Here is an 18547-nt window from a genome sequence, read left to right as displayed (position 1 = left end):
GTCGCCTTCCCTGTCTGTAGACTGGGTTTCTTGTTCTCAGCTCGCTAGTTTCCATTCTTTCTTTGAGAGTGGAAAAGTGGACCACAGATGTGGGTGAAGTGAGATGGTGTCTCGTTCCTGCTGTGGCCACCGCACCAATGTGACCCTCGGGGCTGCAGGCCACGGCACCACCCTGGTGCTCCTGGGCCTCAGCGGACCACAGGAAGAGCAGTGGGTGAGCTGAGAGGACCTCTGAGCCCCTGAGGGCCAGTCTGACTCTTGGAGCCCCGGACCATTCCCACCGGGCCCTGCACATTGACCCCTAACAGGGGCCTGGGATGGCGACTCACCATGAAGAACTGGCAGAGGGTGATGTGGGGGAAGATGTTGTGTGCCTTGTTCTTCCCACAGATCTGCTTTGATTGCTGCCAGAAGTCGGAGAGCTTTTGGGCCAGGGGTCCCGTGGGGCGGAGGTAGAGCACGTACTCTCGGGGCAGCGGGTCGTCCAGGAAGGGGTCGCCCACGTGTGAGAACAACCTGCAGGGGACAAGGAAGCCCAGAAAACTTTGTGTGAGAACAAGGGAAGGGAAGAAAGACCAGAGAGAGAGATCCACCCTCCACCTCTCCTACCCCCCATAGATGGGGAAGGATTTCACATCTGTACTTTAACAATCTACCCTTGAAGCTCACACACTTTGTAGCCAACTCTCAGATGCATCAACTTCTCTTCTGCCTGTCAGACTGCAGTCATCCTTATAACTCCCTAAAAAAATTCTAAAGCCGGGCCTCGCTGATGGCAAAGGGGTTAAAGTATCAGCACTACCAAGCTATCGCCAGCCACTGCCACATGAGCTCGATCCCTGGCCAGGGAGGCAACCCACATGGCACAGCAGACCTCTCCTGTCTCAGCCGCTGCTCCCCTCAGCAGTGTAGTTCAGTAGATCTGCCTGTTCTGCTCCCCACTCTGTCTCTGGTGAATCCTCTCACCCCCAGCACCTCTGGCCTACACCCCAGTTCTTGTATGCATAAATAAAAATAAATCTTAAAAAAAAACAATCCTAAAGCCACTCTCCAGGAGGGAGCATTTTTACAATAAACTCCAAGTCCTTCCCCAGTCCACCACTACAGTCCCAACCCTGTGTGCCCCTTCAGTTCAGCCTGTGATTAAACCCTTGTGCCTCCAATGACAAGGGAAACCTCGCCAGGGGGGCTGCCCTGGCTAGTGACATCCTGGAAGTAAGATTTCTTCTAAATTGACTTGCCCAACACCCACACACATCAAGTGTACGTTTAAGTGACTGGAGTAGGGCGGGTATTGTTATGGGGTGCTATCTTGGGAATGCTCTGGATTTCTTTCAACAGCTCTAAGGAGAAGCCTGCCTGGCCGGGGCAGGGGAAGCAACTGGCTTGTGCATGGGCTTGTCATGTGATCTTTTGGCTCTGCGCCCCCTGGAAGGGTCTCTGAGAGAAAGGCTGCACATCTCTGCTCATCCACATGCACTTAGAGTTAATTATATGCTATTTTCTCAATTTATTTATTTCATACCAACCAGTCACATGCCGCCTGAACACTTCTTCCTCCTGTGGATGCCAAGGCTTTTTGTCTGGAAGGAGAAATCAGATTTCTATTGTTAGTATTTTTAGCCTCTTATTGGCTTCTCCCACTGCAGTGGCAGGAATTGGGTGTGAAGTGGGCACTAGAGAAGCCTTCAGGTGGTGTTGGGGAGATACCTGAACAGGGATCCCCCAGGGTCAGATTCAAGGCCTGTATAAGTTAGGACTAGTGATTAATTTCCATGTAATTAGTATTGGATTTGCCTTCAGCCCCACAGCCCAGGCAGTCTATTTTCAGTAGTTTCCACATTAGTGTTTTATTTTTGCTTCCCTAAAGGTTGTCATGCCTTTGTTTTTCCTTCCTTCTCACCCACTTATTTTTCCTGACCCAGATCCCCTATAAAGTGTTTCCAAAAAATGTGGCAAAGTGTGTTAGAAAGTGGGGCTCAGTGCCCAGGAGGACAATTGATTTGGTTCGGTTCGGTGCCTCCTCCCACCACATCCAACCTCCACCTTCCTCTCAGGCTACATCCGTGGTCTCTGCTATATTATACATATCTTTGGGAACACAGAGCACTGGGTGAGAGGATGACCCCTGCCACACCACTATACACCCACTGCTGGAGGAACAGCCCCAAGTCTGGGGGTGGAGTGGGGGCGCTATCACAGGTGCCTGGGCAAACAGGTGGAGAGGCTGGAAGCTTGCATCCAGCTTTACCCTTCGCCTATCCGGTCATGCATACATGCTTATGGCTACTCAATCAATACTTTATTATTTTATCAGTTAGACTAGGTTCCAGGAATCTAATAAAAACCAAGAAGTATATGGTTCCTGTCCTCAGAGCTTTTAGTCCAGCTGGCATGAAAGTATGAACTATGTAGCTGATTATTTAATTACATGGGTGGTAAGTGCAAAGAAGGGAAAGCATGAGGAACCATAGGGATATCGGACAGGATTGCTAAACTGGGCTGGGCCAGGCTCCACCGAGGAAGTGACATTTCAGGTAAGACCTGGAGAATGGAGATGCCTGTGGGCGGGGTGGGTGGGGCAGTGGTGGTGGAGGATACCAGTACATCCACTCTTTAGTAAGAGTTGTATATTGACAGTTCCTTGATTTGGAGCTGCCATCTTGGAGGTTATCAATAAATGCTCAGTCCCACCCTTTTATACTATAGTGATTCAGGGTTTTGGGGCTGGGGGGAAGGGAACAGAAGAGATGGGAGGGAATTCTAGTTAAATGGTCCTTAAAGCATCCTTTTCCTACTTGGCTGCTGAGTCCAACTCCTTCCTTTTCCTGGTCCCTCTACGGGGCAACAGGAATGCTGATGTGCTAGACTCACAGAGGGTCAGATCAGAAGTGAGCCCAACTTCATCTTGTACGAGGGAATCCCAGGGGTAGGAGTAGGGCGATCACAGCAGTCTAGCTAAGGTACTGCCTGGGTGAAGGCCAGGTTCTGTAGCACTGCCCAACAGCTGAAAGATATGATGCCCACACTGAAGATCTGAGCACAAATTCCAAATGGTCAGGTTAAAAAAATTTGCAGCTAAGATGAAGTCATAGAACCTCATCTGAATTGCTCAAAACCGAATGGGGCAGAAAAGGCTAGAACCATAGACACTTCCCACTCACATCCCTATTCCCACGCGCCTGGATAACGTGCTTAATTACTGCCAGGTTGCCATTCCTGTTCCCCCTTACTGCTTCTGAGACCATCAGAGGCCACACATCTTGCTTTCTTTCAGATCCTGAAGCTACCCACCCACAAATAAACACAAATCATGGCCCTTTAGTGGTTAGGATCTCTGAGGGATTAAATTCACCAAAGCAAGACCCATTGTTTCAAAAACAATTGGGAAAAGGAAAACTCATTTGTGGTACAATGTGCTATTTATATAAAGGATCCAATTTCTATTTTTCTAGGCCCTTCCCCCAATGAAATCTATTGGACTGAAATTTTATTTATTTTTCCTTATGCACCAGGAGTAGCCTCTGGAAATGCAAAATCTAATTAGGTTATGATCTTCATAACTCAAAAGGCAAATTTTGGAGACAGCTTCAAGATATAATTGAGAAGAATAATGAAAAGTTTTGATGATAAGGCTGTGATGAAAGATTAAGGAATCCAAATTCATTTTTCTGGAGAAGATTGGCTTGGAAGACCTTTAGTTTTCTGGAAGGTGATCGTGTCTGATGCACCTTCTCTAGTGAGGGTCAGACAAAATATAGTTTTAGCTCCAGCGCAAGGGTGCAAGTTAGACTTGAGAAAGAACTTATGGGTAGTCTTGTACTGTAAAGGTTTTTTTTTGAAGTTTCTAGAAAGTAGTTACTGCTCTGAAATAGTTATGATTCTCTAGGGAGGAGGCCGCAGGAGTAGTAAAATCACTGCTTTCCTGAGGTCACAAGCCATAGGCAGCGCTCAGCTGGTCCTTCACCCACCCCCAGGCTGACAACTTGGGTTGAGTTTGTTCCCAGAACTCTGCCCACATAACAGACTGAACATGGGCAGCGGCAGAACTCATCTCCCCCTCTCCACCCCACTGTTGCCATAGAGCTCCCACCTCCACCGTCCATCAATGGGGCCAATGCCAAGGGCGATGGGGGTGTGCGGGGTGGACCCCAAACACCAGGCAGCGCCTGAACAGCTGCTCCCCTCATAGTGACTCAGAAGTTAGCAGAAATTGCTTGAGACCTTGAGCTGATAAAAGGGAGTATCCCTTTAACTCAAAGGCCATTGGATTCTAGCAACTCATCATTTGGATAGAACCTTTGAGGTTAGAATCAGGGGGACATGTGAATGGCTAGGGTTCTGTCATATGAGAACATACATATGGCTTCAGATCCTGGCCCCAATTTCCCAATTACATCTGGGGGTCATTCATAGTAGAACGTGAAAAATAATGCAAATTCTCCCATCCTGATAATGATGGGGAAGGACAGCGCAAATCAGATAAAAACAACTGCTCATCAAAAAATCAGGGAAGCAGCTGTGAGGAAATTAGCCAACTGGGGAGGATCCAGCAGCACCCACTGATGGCCTTGCTTGGCTCCAAATGGGTCACTGGGATTCTGCCCACTGTCTGCCCTCAGCACTCTTGTGTTTGGGGTTTGCAGCTGGTTTGGTCGGCAACAGCTTATCCAGCCACCAGGGTCACAGAGATGCCCACATGCCTTTAACGGCGATTTGGAAAAGAAAGCACCCTTTTCCAGATTGTGTGAGGAAAAGGAACAATCATTCCTCACACTCTTTTTCTCTCTTCTTCTATTCTTTCCTCCCTCATCTCCTCCTCCTATGGAACGCTTAGCAGGAAACCAAATAAAACCAAAACCAAGAGCTTATTGAGTGTAGCTTTCTGCTCTCAAGTTTGACTGTCAGTGCCTGTGTAGGGGCCACAGCCTCTGGTCCCCTTGCTGGCTCCCGGGAGACTCCAGCTGGCCCCATTTGCAGGTTGCTCAGGATTTTCAACCCCTCTCAGAATCACAGGTTTTAAGCTTAGCTGGAATTTCCTGTTTAACTTTCATTCAGGCTGGCTTCCTCTGCAGCCATCCTGGTTCTCTGGGGTTCCACTGTGGTCTCTAACCCTCCTAGTAAGTTCAGTTCCTCTCGGCTAAATAGCAGCTGTGTGCCAGGCATGTACCATCACTGGGCACACAGAGGCAAGGCACGTGGGCCTTGCCCTAAGAGAATCAACAGCTTTCGAGAAGGAAACAGACACACGAGTAGCTCCTTGTAGTGCAATGTGTTAATGACCATGTTGGAGGCTGCACTCAGGGAGCTCAGACTGGGGTGCAAACTCAGTAGGCAGCAGTTTCTGGGGCCGAGGTTCTCAAGGGAATAAAGACCACCCTGGGCTGGGATGCCACAGCACACTCAACAGGGCCAAGGGGTGTTTTAAAATTTTTGTGGAAAACATAGTGAAACTCATTGTCTGTTGGACATGCCACAAGTTTAGCATCTGTCCTAGAAGAAATGAGCTAGTCACCCATTATTAGACTGTGTCACATTCCTCTTAATGGCTTATGTTTGTGAAGCTGGGGTTGTGACAACTGCTGTAATAAAAAGCAAGTGCCCAGTGAGACTCAATGGAAGAAGCCGTGCCCAACCTGGGTTGAAGGTGTGAGCAGCTGTGTGGTGACACACACACACACACTCTCTCTCTCTCTCATCATGAAGTAGTTGTGGTTATTTGAGAATGACATGAAAATATTTCTCTTTCAATTGTGTATATTTTTCACAGTTAAGTTGTTAGAATAAATACTTGTTAAGTTGCTTGGATCAAGTGCTCCATAAACAACTATTAGGTATTTATGTTGGCCTACAAGCTGTATGTAAAAATTAACGAGACATGTCGGGAGCCGTGAACTGAGGTAATTTGAGTATTTGTCCTGGAAGAAATGATGCTTGACCTTGACAGCTGCGTAAGAACAGGTTCGAGGAAGAGGGGAGGAGAAAAGAACACTGGAAGTGGAGAGCATGGCCTGAAGTGTGCAGGCAAGAAAGCACTACGCACAGACGGAGATTAGACTTTGGTGATGCTAGCGCGAAATTAGCAAAGCTGTGAAAAGGTAATGGTGAAGCTGAAAGGTGGGCAGGGGACAGCTCACTAAAGTCTTGAAGGCATTTCTGAGAGCTGGGAGCCCCTTTCATTATGCAGAAGAGAGCCATAAAGAACTGGAAGCTGGGCAGAACCGAGCACGTCTGCGTGTTCTGAAGCTTCCCCCTCGCTCGACTGTGATTCTTTGTCTCTTTCTTTTGTAAGCCAGACATTTCTTTTAGGCTACCCACTGAGTTCCTATTTCCTGTCTAGGATATGCCTTCAGTACCCAACTCGCTCAATGCCCCTGGCTCAGGAGGAAAGGCTGGCCCAAACCCCAAGCTCTCCAGGGCAATTCATCTCTCCTGTGCATTTGGAGGGGAGTTGGTCCCCTTTTGTATTACGGCACCTCATGAAACTCAACTATTGGAAACTTGAAGTAAAAAGCAACAAGTACACTCATGGAAATGGAAATACAGTCCCACCAAACAGTAAGGCCTCAATGTAATTAAGGACTTATCTGTTGAGCTTCTCGATTGCTAAAGGGGTCCTTGGCTTTAGGTCATGGGGAGATATAGACATGTGGCCTTGGATCTGACCTGCTCTGTGCCTTGATCCTCCATGACCAAGGTCAGATTTATGTAGGAAAAGAGATGATAAGGAGTCAAGTAGGTAATCCTTCAAGTGAATGAGCGGCCCTGAGAACCAAAATTAAGTTCTATCTTTTCTTCCTGAGGTCAGACAATCTCAGACTTTAAAAACATTTTTTGCCCACTTCAGAATTTTAAAAAATGTTCTCAGGCTCCAGGATGCGATTTGCTCAATTTTCCACATCTAATACCTTCAATTCAATTAAAAGATGACCTAGTTAGTCAGAAGTTTTTTTCTTTGCCCTCAAAATCAGTTTAATGATCTGTGATAGACCGTGGAATGGGCTGACTTCAGTAGAACCCAACTCCTATTTTTCTTGGTTCAAGGGGCCAGTCATATTCTAAGTCCTCTGTGCCACTAAGCAAAATTGAGGCATTCTTTTTGTGGCATGATGAACAGAAGCTGTTTTGTACTGTGGTTTTAGGTAGAAATATCAGAGGGTTTTTGTGCTCTAGGAAGGACTGCCTACTCTGTGTGGAACCTTCCTCACATGATGATGGGAAGCAGCGAATGGCCAGCCTGAGGCTGACAGTATCTTGAGAAGAGAAAGCAAACAGCTATTTGTTTCCCTAGTGGTAGAAAGATAAAGATACGAAGTCAATAATGATGGGAAGCCGCACCAGGCACTTAACAGATGTTAAACTTCATCACAAAAGGTGAAGTTAGTATTGTCAGGAGCCCCCCTGGACCCGGGTGCCTCTACTCTGACAGGCCAGTCCCTGTCAAATTCATGCTTGTCCCCATCCAACAACTGAGGACAAAAGCCTGAATCAGTGAAAGAGTCTACTGAGTAGTCAAAGCAGGAATTGAGAGCCCTGAGAAGCATCTCTGCCCACAGCCAAGCCTCCCTCTTCTTGGGAAACACATAGAGAAATAGCCCCCAAACCTCTCTTGGGTGGGATCCTGGAGATCTGCTCCAAACTCCTGGGATACATTCTTGGTTGGAACAGGAATTTTTTTTTTTTTTAAAGGATTGATTTATTTATTTACACAAGCACTGGGTACAGTCAGAAGCGCAGGAGGGTGAGAGAATTCACCAGAACGTGGAGCAGAACAGGCAGACTGATGAAGTACACTGCTAAGGGGATCAGCGGGCGTAGCAGGAGAGGTCTGCGTGCCATGTGGGACCTTTGCTGGTGGCAGGGAATTGAACCAGAGCTGCAGAGGCTGCGGACAGCTTCTCAGCCCAGCGGTCAACCCTGCACCACTGGGGAGGCCTGGAACAGGACTTCTGAAAGGACAGATATCCCCCATGTTTGGAGCAGATCTCCAGGATCCCACCCAAGAGAGGTTTGGGGGCTATTTCTCTATGAGTTTCCCAAGAAGTGGGAGCTTGGCTGTGGGCAGAGATGCTTCCCAGGGCTCTCAATTCCTGCTGAGTCTCCCACCAGGATAAGTAGGGTTAAGGCATGGGGTGAATGGATACAAAACACATAGTGGCCAGGATCTCTGAATTCATATACCACAGCTCCTTTCATCCATCACTCCCAGTTAATCAAGACAAGTTTCTCATATGGCTAGCCTCTCAGCTATAGTGGCCAATAAGATCTGTGTAAGTTCAATACCACCTTTAGTTGATGGTCAGATGAATGAGGGAGAGCATTTTGAGGAGCTAAGCTATGAATCACACAAGCCAAGGAGGCAAGAAGACAGACTCATAGCCTTTGCTTAAGTAAAATCAGGGGCCGGCCAAATACTGTGGAGAGGTAGTCTGTTGCGGGAGCTAGAACGTGGGCTCTGGGTTTTCAGGGGCTCTTTCCCTAAAGAAAATCATTTCCAATTTGATGCTTTAGCTTTTTCATTTTTAAAGAGGAGGTAACGGATGCACACGCGGGAAGGCTGAGAAAGATATCACATCTATAAAGTGTCCTGAGGTCTTCAAAGTTACCCCTAAGTGATCTACAGTGATTCCTATGTGGCTGCAAAGGATCTCAAGGCCATCCTGCCTATGCCTCCTGTGAACACACAAGGTCACACTTAGACCATTCTTGTCCTGGAAAGACCCTCTTGTTCTTACAGACCTTAAGAGAAGGGAGTTCTTGATTACTCAATGGCCCTTGCACTCAAAAGTTCTTCCATGAATCTGAACTTCCAACTGCCCAAACACAGCACCCTTTCTATGCCGAGGAGCCAACCTCTCTTAAGTAACAATTTATTCTGCCACTTTCACATAGGAATTCAGTTGTTTTCCCCACCAAAGCCAGTAAGACAGCCTTGCAAAGAGGATCAGCAGGTCAGCTTAACAGCCAAGATTCTGCCTCCTCTGGACTCCTCCCTATGAGGCTGAAGGAGGGCAGCAGAGGGGTCTGTCAATAAACATAAACCATAATGGCCCTACCCACTTCCTTCAGAGGAAATGGACCTAATGGAGAACAATATATTGATCACAAAGACCCAATTTCAGAATCAGTCTCCTGGCGGTGAACCCTTTCAGTTAGCTGGGGCTAATGGCCTGTGCTTTCAGTTGCTGTGGCCTGGAGGAGAGCTGTCCATCTAGTAATCAATGACCTAGCCGGCCTGCTGGGGGTCGGGGACACTACCATCAGGACCGGCCAAGGGGTTTGTTGTTTTCTGAGGGTTTGTTGTTTTCTTTTTTTCTAGTAAAGATTATCAGAGAAGACCAAAAAAAGTTATTTGGGGGGTATAAGAAGGCCTTCCAGCTCAACTCCAGCCTACTGTGCCGTGTCTCTTTCTCTATATCAAGACTGTTTTCCAACCCATAAAGAGCCTATTAAGCAGCTCTCCTCAGGGGGTGGTTAGCAGGGAAAATGCTGCTTAAGTTCCCCAATGTTTTTATGTGGTGGAGCCCAGCAGCACATGTGAGAGGCCTTGTTTTGTTCTTGCTAAAAAGGGGCTGGAGCTCTGGACTCGGCTGTAGGGAGGCAGCAGTTTGTAATTGGGAAGCCAGCCATTAGACCATGGGTGGTGACATAATAAAACACATTTTGCTCAGCCTCTATTCTAGTCTCCCCTGCATCCAGACACCCTCTCCTCCCCCCAAGATCAATGAGTTTTACGCTGAGGCACATGTGGGAGAGGGTGCGGGTGTAAAAAGCATCCTTTCTTAGGAGCCACGCTCTGTATTAGTTGTGGGACTATGGACAAGGTAATTACTCTAAGATTCACTTTCCAGCCTCTAAATGAGCGTAACAAACCCCACCTTGCAGGGGAGAATGACAATGAATATCCCCACCAATAATGTCGTTGAAGAGCTCAGCACAGTGCCTGGCATAGACGTGGAACTGAACAAAACAACACCTGCACGCCATGCCTCTGCTTATTATCTAACAATCCTTGCAATTTCCTAAGAATAAATGTCTGAGTTCCAGGCTAATAAAAACAGTTCAAGACTGGGCATCAGAAAACCCAGACCTCTTCTCTGCTAAAACAATCTACGACCATCTGGGAAGGTCATGGGGGATGTATGGGATTTGGGGAGAGAGGAAAGCTTTCCAGGCATGGCAAGAAAAAGTACAGAGGGGGAAAACGGTCAGCAAGCGGTGACTCATATAGAGAAATCTACTGTGAGTGGACAGCAAGTGACATGGTCGGGAGGCAGACAGGAGAGACTGGGTTTGATCAGGAGAGGCTCAGCTTTGGGTAGGGGCACTCACTGAAGGTATCCTTGGAGAGGGGAGCTGCCCTAAGCTGGGTGTCCACAGTCATCAGGCCCTAAGAGAGACTGGCTGGGGTTCCCTTTTTTTCTGGACAAGGCAAAGTGACTAGGACTCCATGGGGGGCCTTTCTCCCCACCACAGAATGAGACCATCTCTCCAGGCCTGAGCTACTTTAAGAGAATCAGAGAAAAGTTTTGAAAGTTCAAGTTATCGTATACATTAAACTATTCTTATTCCCTGAAAAAGAGGTTCCCAAGCTGCCTCTATTTTGCCCAAGAACATAGCAAGCTGGGGCACACTGATCCCAGAACTGATTAAATGGGATAATGAATGGCATAACAACATTTAGCCCAGTCCCTGCTTATAGTAGGTGCTCAATAAACAGGGCCATGATTTGTGTTTTTGTGACACTGCCTCCAGGACTTGACCACTTCTGCATGCTTTCATATACATTACCTCCTCTAAAGAGAGACATGGGAGTGGAATGTGGGCTAGAGCTTAACAAGTGGCTCGGACTTTGTCAGCCCAGGAGGTTCTGTTTCTAGGTTACAGGTTCTATAGAAAACCATGGAAATCAGACACCCCTGGAGGGGGCAGTGTTTGTTGTACAGTCTCTGGGTCCCTGCAGAGAAAAGTCTCGCTGACTTGGGGGTCAAAGGTGTTCAGTGAATAAAAGAAGCTGTGTCCCTATGGGGCGGGGTGGAGAGCAGGAAGTAAATAGAGAGCTGGGGGACCCCTCGGCCACAGGGAAGTGCTCCAGTGTGGGAAGGCTGTGAAACGTCTGTGGAAGATCCAGAAAGCCGAGGAGGCAGTAACTGCCTGCAGGAAGCAGGCCTTGCCCACGAAAGGGCCGGAGCTCAGTGATAGAAACCGTGTGGCACCCACGTGGGGTGCTGAAGCTAAGGCTTTTAGAAAATCACATGGGGATCTTCCTAACAGCTCCACAAAGTAGGAGGAATACCGTTATTTTTATTTCACAGATGAGGCAACAGAGAAGCTAAGACTCGTTCAGCTCACCCAGTGACATAGGACCTGGCCTGCCTTGTGTTGTCTATACCTTGGAGGTAGCACTCAGCAGGCCTTAGGGAGCAAAGAATGGAGATGATCTGGGGGTAATCTCCACAACAACAGGGAGGTGGGGTTCAGAACAGGGAGCAGCCCCACCCCCACCCCACCAAAAAAAAAGAAAGAAAAAAAAGAAAATCCCGGAGAAGCAGATGAAAATACGGAGTCATTTCAGGTTGCAGAGACTAATTTTTTTTCTCCTCCATTTCCACCTCCTCCCTCTCAAAACCACTAGAATCAGCTAAAAATACTTAAACAGGGAGAATTTTCAGTTCTTCTGAAATGGTTTTAGCCCAAGGCTACATGAGAGGCTCTGACTTAAGGATTTGGTGGGGCAGAGACAAGTCCACGTAGCCCAGCGAGCTGCTGTGGCTGGTCTGTGTGTGTTCACGCGGGCAGCTGAACCCTGGGTGCTTATGGGGAGGGGGGCACCGTCCTGAGCATTTTAAACTTGATCTCATTCAATCCTAACTCAACCTGTCAAGGAGGGTGCTGTTATTTTCCTCACCAATCAGGTGAGGTTTGGAGAGAGATTGTAGAATGTGGCTGTGTCGCACACCGTGCAAGCATGTGCTCAGTCCCAGGCCACAAGTGTCTCGAGCAGGATGTCAGTGCCAGCAGTGGCCCAGGTGCAGGGCAGTGGTGCTCGTCCATGGGAACTTTCTATGAAACACACTCTCAATCTATCAATAGTGCTTGATGGGTTTGTTCACTCAAGCAAATGACCCATCAACATGCGTGTAATTGTGTCGGCTGTTACCAGACCCTGTGTTATACAAAGACAGGAAACTATGGCCCCTGTCTTACAAGAAGCCATCAAAAGAGCACTACACTGAATGAACATTAAGCAAACGTGAACAGGGCACCTGTTATGTGCTGTGCAATTTATAGGTATCTCCTTATTTAATCCCTAAGCCAATTTGTGGGGTGGATATAGCTATATATGATGAAACTCTGGTATAGAGAGATTAGGAGGATTCTTTAGGTCTTAGAGTTTTGATCAACCCCAGTCTGATTTTCAAACCCACGTTCTTGTCAGCACTCTTGCCCCACAATGTCCAAGGTCCTCCAGGCCTTGCCCTCTACTGAATTATTGAGGTCAGATTCAAAAGGAGTATGTGGGCAAGTGAAAATAAGTCCTGGATTAGAAGGATAGAAGTAAGGCCATGGCAGTCTCAGTGAGCTAAGGGTTTTCTACCAGGACGATGGGTTATTATCTCAGGATGCCTGAGTGGACCTTTGAAGGAGAATGAAGCAAAGAGGAAAACCACTAAGTCTTGTGTGTATGTCAGATTCTACCAGAGCAAGAACTCTTACAGTCAAATGTCATTCTGCTGGCATTTCATGGAGACCAAAATTCAGGCTAATAAAGGACTAGTCAGTCCTGGAGACCACTTTATGAAGTACAGTCCTATACGCGATATGAGGAGGGAAAAGAGGACTCAGTGATGCAAAGGGGATTGTCTAGTTTAGACACCTGTCACCCAGGGCCTGATAGAAGCATCCACACCCAATTTTAAAATCTCCTTTTCTAAAATCAGGTATAAACTCTTTACTGGGGTACACTGAGCCAGCCATGGCTCGCTGCTATCTGTTTAGCAGTTTCACCCTCAAGCATTCTATTCCTGGGCCTTTGTCTCACACTTGAAATCTATTTGTTGGGCCCTTTTTCTGCAAGACCATCTTGACTTAGTCACCTGGCTATTTCCTGCCTTTTCTTTACTACTCCACATGGGAGTCATCTCCTCCAGGGAATTGTCCCTGAGCGCGCTGTACCCGGCTGTATCACACACAGCACCTTGTGCATTATTTGAAAATCTATTATCTGCAAAAGGCTGTGAGTTACTTAAAGCAGAGACATTTTCTTATTTTCTTTGTTGTCCCAACAGCTGGCATAGCAGTGGGCACATAGTTGGTGTTACAAAGAAAATAAAGTGAACTTCATGAAGATGTTCAAGGTGAGGCAGATAGACCCTAAGTGACATCCTAGGAATTTCCGCCTTCTGGTATTCAGTCCCCTCCCCTAGACTGTAGGTGAGCCCCTTGACTTTACTTCTGTTCAAGAGAAGATGACAAAGGTGATGGAGCCTATCCCACAATTAGATGACCTTATACAGCAAAGGTGATGGGCATCACTCTTGTGATTCCACTATGACTGAAGACTAATAATTCACCTTCCCTTCTTCCAACTCTAAAGCAGCAGTATCTTAAGAGATGCCCCTGACCACATGGCAGGGAATTGTGGATACCTGTAAGAACTTGAGCAGCTGCTAGCCAACGTTCAACAAAAAGCTGGGACCCTCCTACCAACAAAAGGAAATGAGGTTTTCTAATAACCTGAATGAGCTGGAGGTGGATCCTAGTGGAGCTTCCAGATGAGAATGCAGCCCAGTCACCAGCTTGACTGTAAATGCACTCTGAGCAGAGACCCAAGGTAAGTCTAGACTCTTGGCTGACAGAAATTGTGAGATAATAAATGCATATTTTGAAGTCACTAAGTTTTCACTGATGAGTAATGGAAAACCAATATACCCAGATTTTCAGAAAAGGAGAAATAGGAAGGAAAGTAACATTGGTATGAAAGTAACTCACCAGCTGGTATGAGCTGGTGAGACCAACATCAGCACTACGGAGTAATCCAGGCATGCAGTGCAAGAGATAGAGACCCCAATGTCAGAACCAGTAGAAACTGGTTGATCTGGTTCCTTCATCATGAATACAACATTATCTCATTTTTGCCACTAAACTTGACTTGGGCCATTCATGGCCAAGAATCATAGCTTAGAACTTAAGAGGGGTAGGGGAGAGAGGGGGTTGTCTGGTGAGGCCAGGACAGAGTCTGGAGTCAGAGAGCATGGAGTTGGAATCAGTAGCTATACCTTGAAAGCTGTGACATGCCAGGTAAATGACCTAAGCTCACTAAGCTCAGTGCCACCTCGGTGACACAAGACCAATGACAGCGTGCTGTTATGTGGGACAGCAGAAGAAGTTGCTGGTGCAAGCTCTGTGTTCCTCAGCTACTGGTTCCCTCCTAAGTTTCCCAACTGTAAGATTAAGAAGACTACTTTGGGATTCTCCTGAACAGTGTCCTTCGGTAAGACAGATCTTGGCTGATGCTTCAGAAGTTTGTGCTGCAGCTGAATTCCCAGCAAATGCTACCCAACCTGTTCCAAACCTGCTAAATTCCGAGAGATAAGGCTCAATTTCCTGAAATGACTTGCTGCTTCCCCTTTCATGGGGCACATTCTGCATTATAAATGGGGCTTCACCAAACACTCTGGGAAATCAGAGCAGACCCAAGTTCTCCAGCCATGTATCTGCGGGCCGACTCCAGTCCCTTAGGCCATTTCCAGGGCATGCTCCCAGAGCTCCGGGAATCAGGAGACACACTTGGTGAGCGGGAAACACTGCTGGCTGCTCTTGCCAGCCTGGATGGGAGTGAGCCTCACTCAAAAGACTGGCTGGGGTTTAAAATGAGGTTTCCCATTGGGCTTCTGAGAGCCTATAGCCCTTACACCTCCTGTGCCTCCCTCCCTAGGTGCCCCAGAAGGGAGAGAGCACAGTGACTGCAAAGCAATTACTAATTTAACATCAGACGGAGATCCCTACAACCCACTCTTCTAGTATCCCACCCCTGGAATATCTACATTTATCAGCTGTCTACTAATGCCCAGTCCTTAGCAGCAGTCCTGCACCTGACAGCATGAGAGCGGGGTGGGGGTATACCTATGATTTCAGAATTCCCAGCAGTCAATGTACGAAGACACAATATTTTAAGATGCCCACAAAATTACAGGCCTTGGAGATCAAAAGCACTTCCTTCAGTCCTCTCATGTTACAGACAAGGAACTAAGATCCGCAGAGGCCAAGTGACTTGTCTGGGACAGGAAGTCAGGTTTCCTAAGTCTCAAACTTCTCTGTGCATGTTACAATGCTGTCTCTCTGCTGGGTTTTTTGTTTTGTTTTGTTTTTGTGTTTTGCTTAGATAACGCTTCTCAACTTCCTTTTGATCTAGGGACTCTTCTAGAGCCCCTGGGTAGGTGCTAATTTGCTTTAGACCCCCCCTTCCTTGGTGAGGGCTACATCATGGGGGACTTATAGGTCGAAAGCTTCTGTTCACAGTGCAGCCTCCCTTCCCCCCACTTCCTTCTTTGACCTCCTCTACACTGGTTGCCCCTAGGCTTTCCCCCTCCTCGTAACCCGCCCCCCCAATGGGGCTACTACAGCCTTTGAGAACTGGAACCACCCAGATGTGAAGGGAGGGGAGACTTCAAAGAGCTAAATATCCCCCTTCCCTGGGATCTAGGAAGCAGCAGCTGGGATGAGGCAGGATAGGAGGAAGCACAGAAAGGACTGTACCTGGCCAGCTGCACACCTCTGCTCACAAAACCATACTTTATTTAATCTATAGGGCAGGTATTTGAGGTACTTTTTAAAATGAGGAAACTGAAGCTTAGAGAGAGGAAGTATTACTAGACTTGGGTTTACAATGTGCAAGCTTCAGAATCCAGTCCAGTCACTGGCTTCAGTTATACATTTCACACAAAAGGCGCCTGGCTCTGCTCTAAGTAACTGCAGGGGTTTTCAAGGCCAAAAGCACTTAAGAACTTTTCATGCAGTTTATTCTCACTGCCACATTCAAATGTCACCCTGCACTGCAGGCAGCCTTGATTCCTCTCAGGTCAGCAAGTGGTGGAGCTTATGTTAAACGGTGGACTTGATTCCTTCTGTCCTAACTAACAGGGCTCTCCTTTAATCAGCCCAAGAATTGTCCAGCGCCCCCTGTGGTGCAAAGTCTGGATGCAAACGATTTCTGTAATTATCCCCAAGTACAGGAAAAAAATCAAATTAACCAGTGAATAAGAAAACCAAAGCAGATTATAATGAATTACCTGTGTTTAGACCAGGTGTGTCTTGCCATGAAACTTTCAAAAGTGCTTTCTAGCCCGTTTCTTTTATCTAAATATAAATCCAGTCTTAAAGTCATGGGGCCTTGAGCCAGAGTCCACAGGGGCTAAGCTGACTTTCCGCCCCCCCAGCTCAGAGGAGGATCCTAAATGAGTCACTTCCCCCTGCCTGCTTCCCCCTTAGCTGATAAGCTGCCTTCTCAGTGGGAGGGTGTGATAAGCAGAGGCTTAGCAGCACTCACCCTGGTCAGGGGCAGACCCTACCCTGCTGGGTGAAGCCCTTGAGTACCCGACCATCCCCCAGAGTGACCACACACTCTGACCCAGGTTGTGACCAAAAGCCCAATTCTCACTTTCCTTAAAAAAAAAAAAAAAAAAAAAAAAAAAAAGTAAAAAGGCATAAAATATTCAGGCCCCTTCCCTAGTAGGTTACAGGTCAAAGACTCAACTGTTATGCAGGTTTGTCTGCATCTAGTTTATGAACAGAGAAATGGCGATGGTGGGGGTGGGGTGGGGTGGGGTGCCTGCACTTGCACTTGGGTATTCACTTGTGCACAGTATGAGCCTCTGGAGAAGTGTCCCTGACAGTGGGTACTGACTTCATACATGTGTTTCCAAGTGCTGGGTTTTGCTGAATCCCATGCAAGCATATTGGCCACTGGCCGGTGGAGGGGAAAGAGAACATCTCAGCTTCTCCATTTGAAGAAAAGGAACTGAGGCTTAGAGAAGAAAGCCACTTCTTTCATATCAAACTGAGTCAGCATACATCTTAGCTTAGATCCCAGGACTTAGAAGTCCAAGTCATGAGGCCATTCTGTCCATTCTGCTGCCCCAACCTAGGTCCTCCTTCCACTGCTCTGTTGTGCAACGAGGGGAGCAGGATCAAGTGGTGGTACAGCCAAGTCCTGCCATTGTGTGACCCTGGGCAAGTGCCCTAACCTTTCTAGCTCATGGAAAAGTCAAAGGGACTTGGATCTCAAAGGCCCCTTCCAGTTCTAATAACCGGTATGTCTTCATGCTATGGATTCTCTTCTCCTTCCACACCCCATGGGGAGGAAGTTGGTCTCTTTCCTTAACCTTAAATGGCAATGAGAGATGCCAAGTGTGGGCGGGTCATGAAGAGTGGCCTGCAAGGGAGGGTGGAGGGGTCATGCTAGGGGAGATGGAGAAGCTGGAGCATCCTTACTGGGAACTGACGCCAGATACCAATGCAGGAGTCATACCCACTACACCCAACAAGTGTAGAGCAGCCATTTTAAGCTGCAGCCTTCTCTATACGTGGCAGCTGCTTCATCCAGCCCAGAGGGTTCATATACTCAGTCTTCAAGTCATTCATACATGGTCTCGATGTTCCAGCTGTTCTCTGAGATATCACACAGAGCAGGTTCCCCCAATTATTGTTCTGTGTTCAATGGTAAAGACCCAAAGAGATGATTCTTCAGAAAAATGAGCTGTCATTTTCAGTTTATCAAAAAGGCAGATACCTAGATAAGACGAGAGAAGGCTAAAAGACCTGCTATTCCTGGTGTGGTAACAGTATGCTGGGAAGGCAGCCTCCATTGTTCAGAGGAAAAGCCTTATTCCCTCTATAGTCTGTCTTAGGAATTGAGGCCAACATTTGGAACTCCCCTCATTATTACCCATATAACAATTTCACGGGAGCTCTGTTGGCCAATACATAGCCACGAGCCACATGCTAACTACAAATTCAGTTCCTCATCATGCTCAAGTGCTAGTGGCTGCCAAGCTGACAGTACAGATATGAATATTTTCATCACCAGAAGACATTCAAGTGGATAGTACTGCACTGGAATGTAAGGTCCCCAAGAGCAGGGACTTAGTATTGGTCAGCATGGTGAAGTGCTGACACATAACTGGCACTTAGTTTATTGAGTACATCTATTGAAATCATGGGTAGGCAAGTTAGAGCAGAGACTAAATGCTAATAAGTCAAAGTGACAAATTATTTCTGAGAAATTCAGATTTCTCTAGAAATTTTTAAGTGCCCACTGGCACTTCCCAAAGCCAGGTGCTAAGTGGGATATAGTATAACAATAGTAAGAGATATTTAAGGGTCCTGAAAGAAGCAGAGCAATGGGAATGAGAAGACCTAGATGCTAGATGAGCTAGATGGGGCAAGATGATCAGCCCCCTTAAGCGTCAGTGTGTTTCAGCTGCAGGACAGGGGTCAGGATGCTACCCCAAGTCTTTGTAGATATGACCAAATGGAATGATACAAG

General features: G+C 47.2%; 1 protein-coding gene across 1 annotated transcript in view; it reads right to left on the bottom strand.

Moving 5' to 3' along the window:
• UBASH3B (ubiquitin associated and SH3 domain containing B) overlaps positions 1-18547 on the bottom strand; it is a 136953-nt gene that overhangs the window by 32241 nt on the left and 86165 nt on the right. The window contains exons 2-3 of the mRNA XM_054693158.1: positions 1530-1583; positions 330-516 (exon numbers count right to left, since the gene is read on the bottom strand). Coding sequence (XP_054549133.1) covers positions 330-516; positions 1530-1583 — 241 coding nt within the window. The remainder of the gene's footprint in view (positions 1-329; positions 517-1529; positions 1584-18547) is intronic.

The sequence above is a fragment of the Talpa occidentalis genome, unplaced genomic scaffold (genome assembly GCF_014898055.3).
Source record: "Talpa occidentalis isolate TD23 unplaced genomic scaffold, MPIMG_talOcc4v2.1 talOcc4.12, whole genome shotgun sequence".
Lineage (NCBI taxonomy): Eukaryota > Metazoa > Chordata > Mammalia > Eulipotyphla > Talpidae > Talpa > Talpa occidentalis.
Note: the sequence above shows the minus strand (reverse complement) of the source record. Positions and strands in the feature narration are given on the sequence as shown.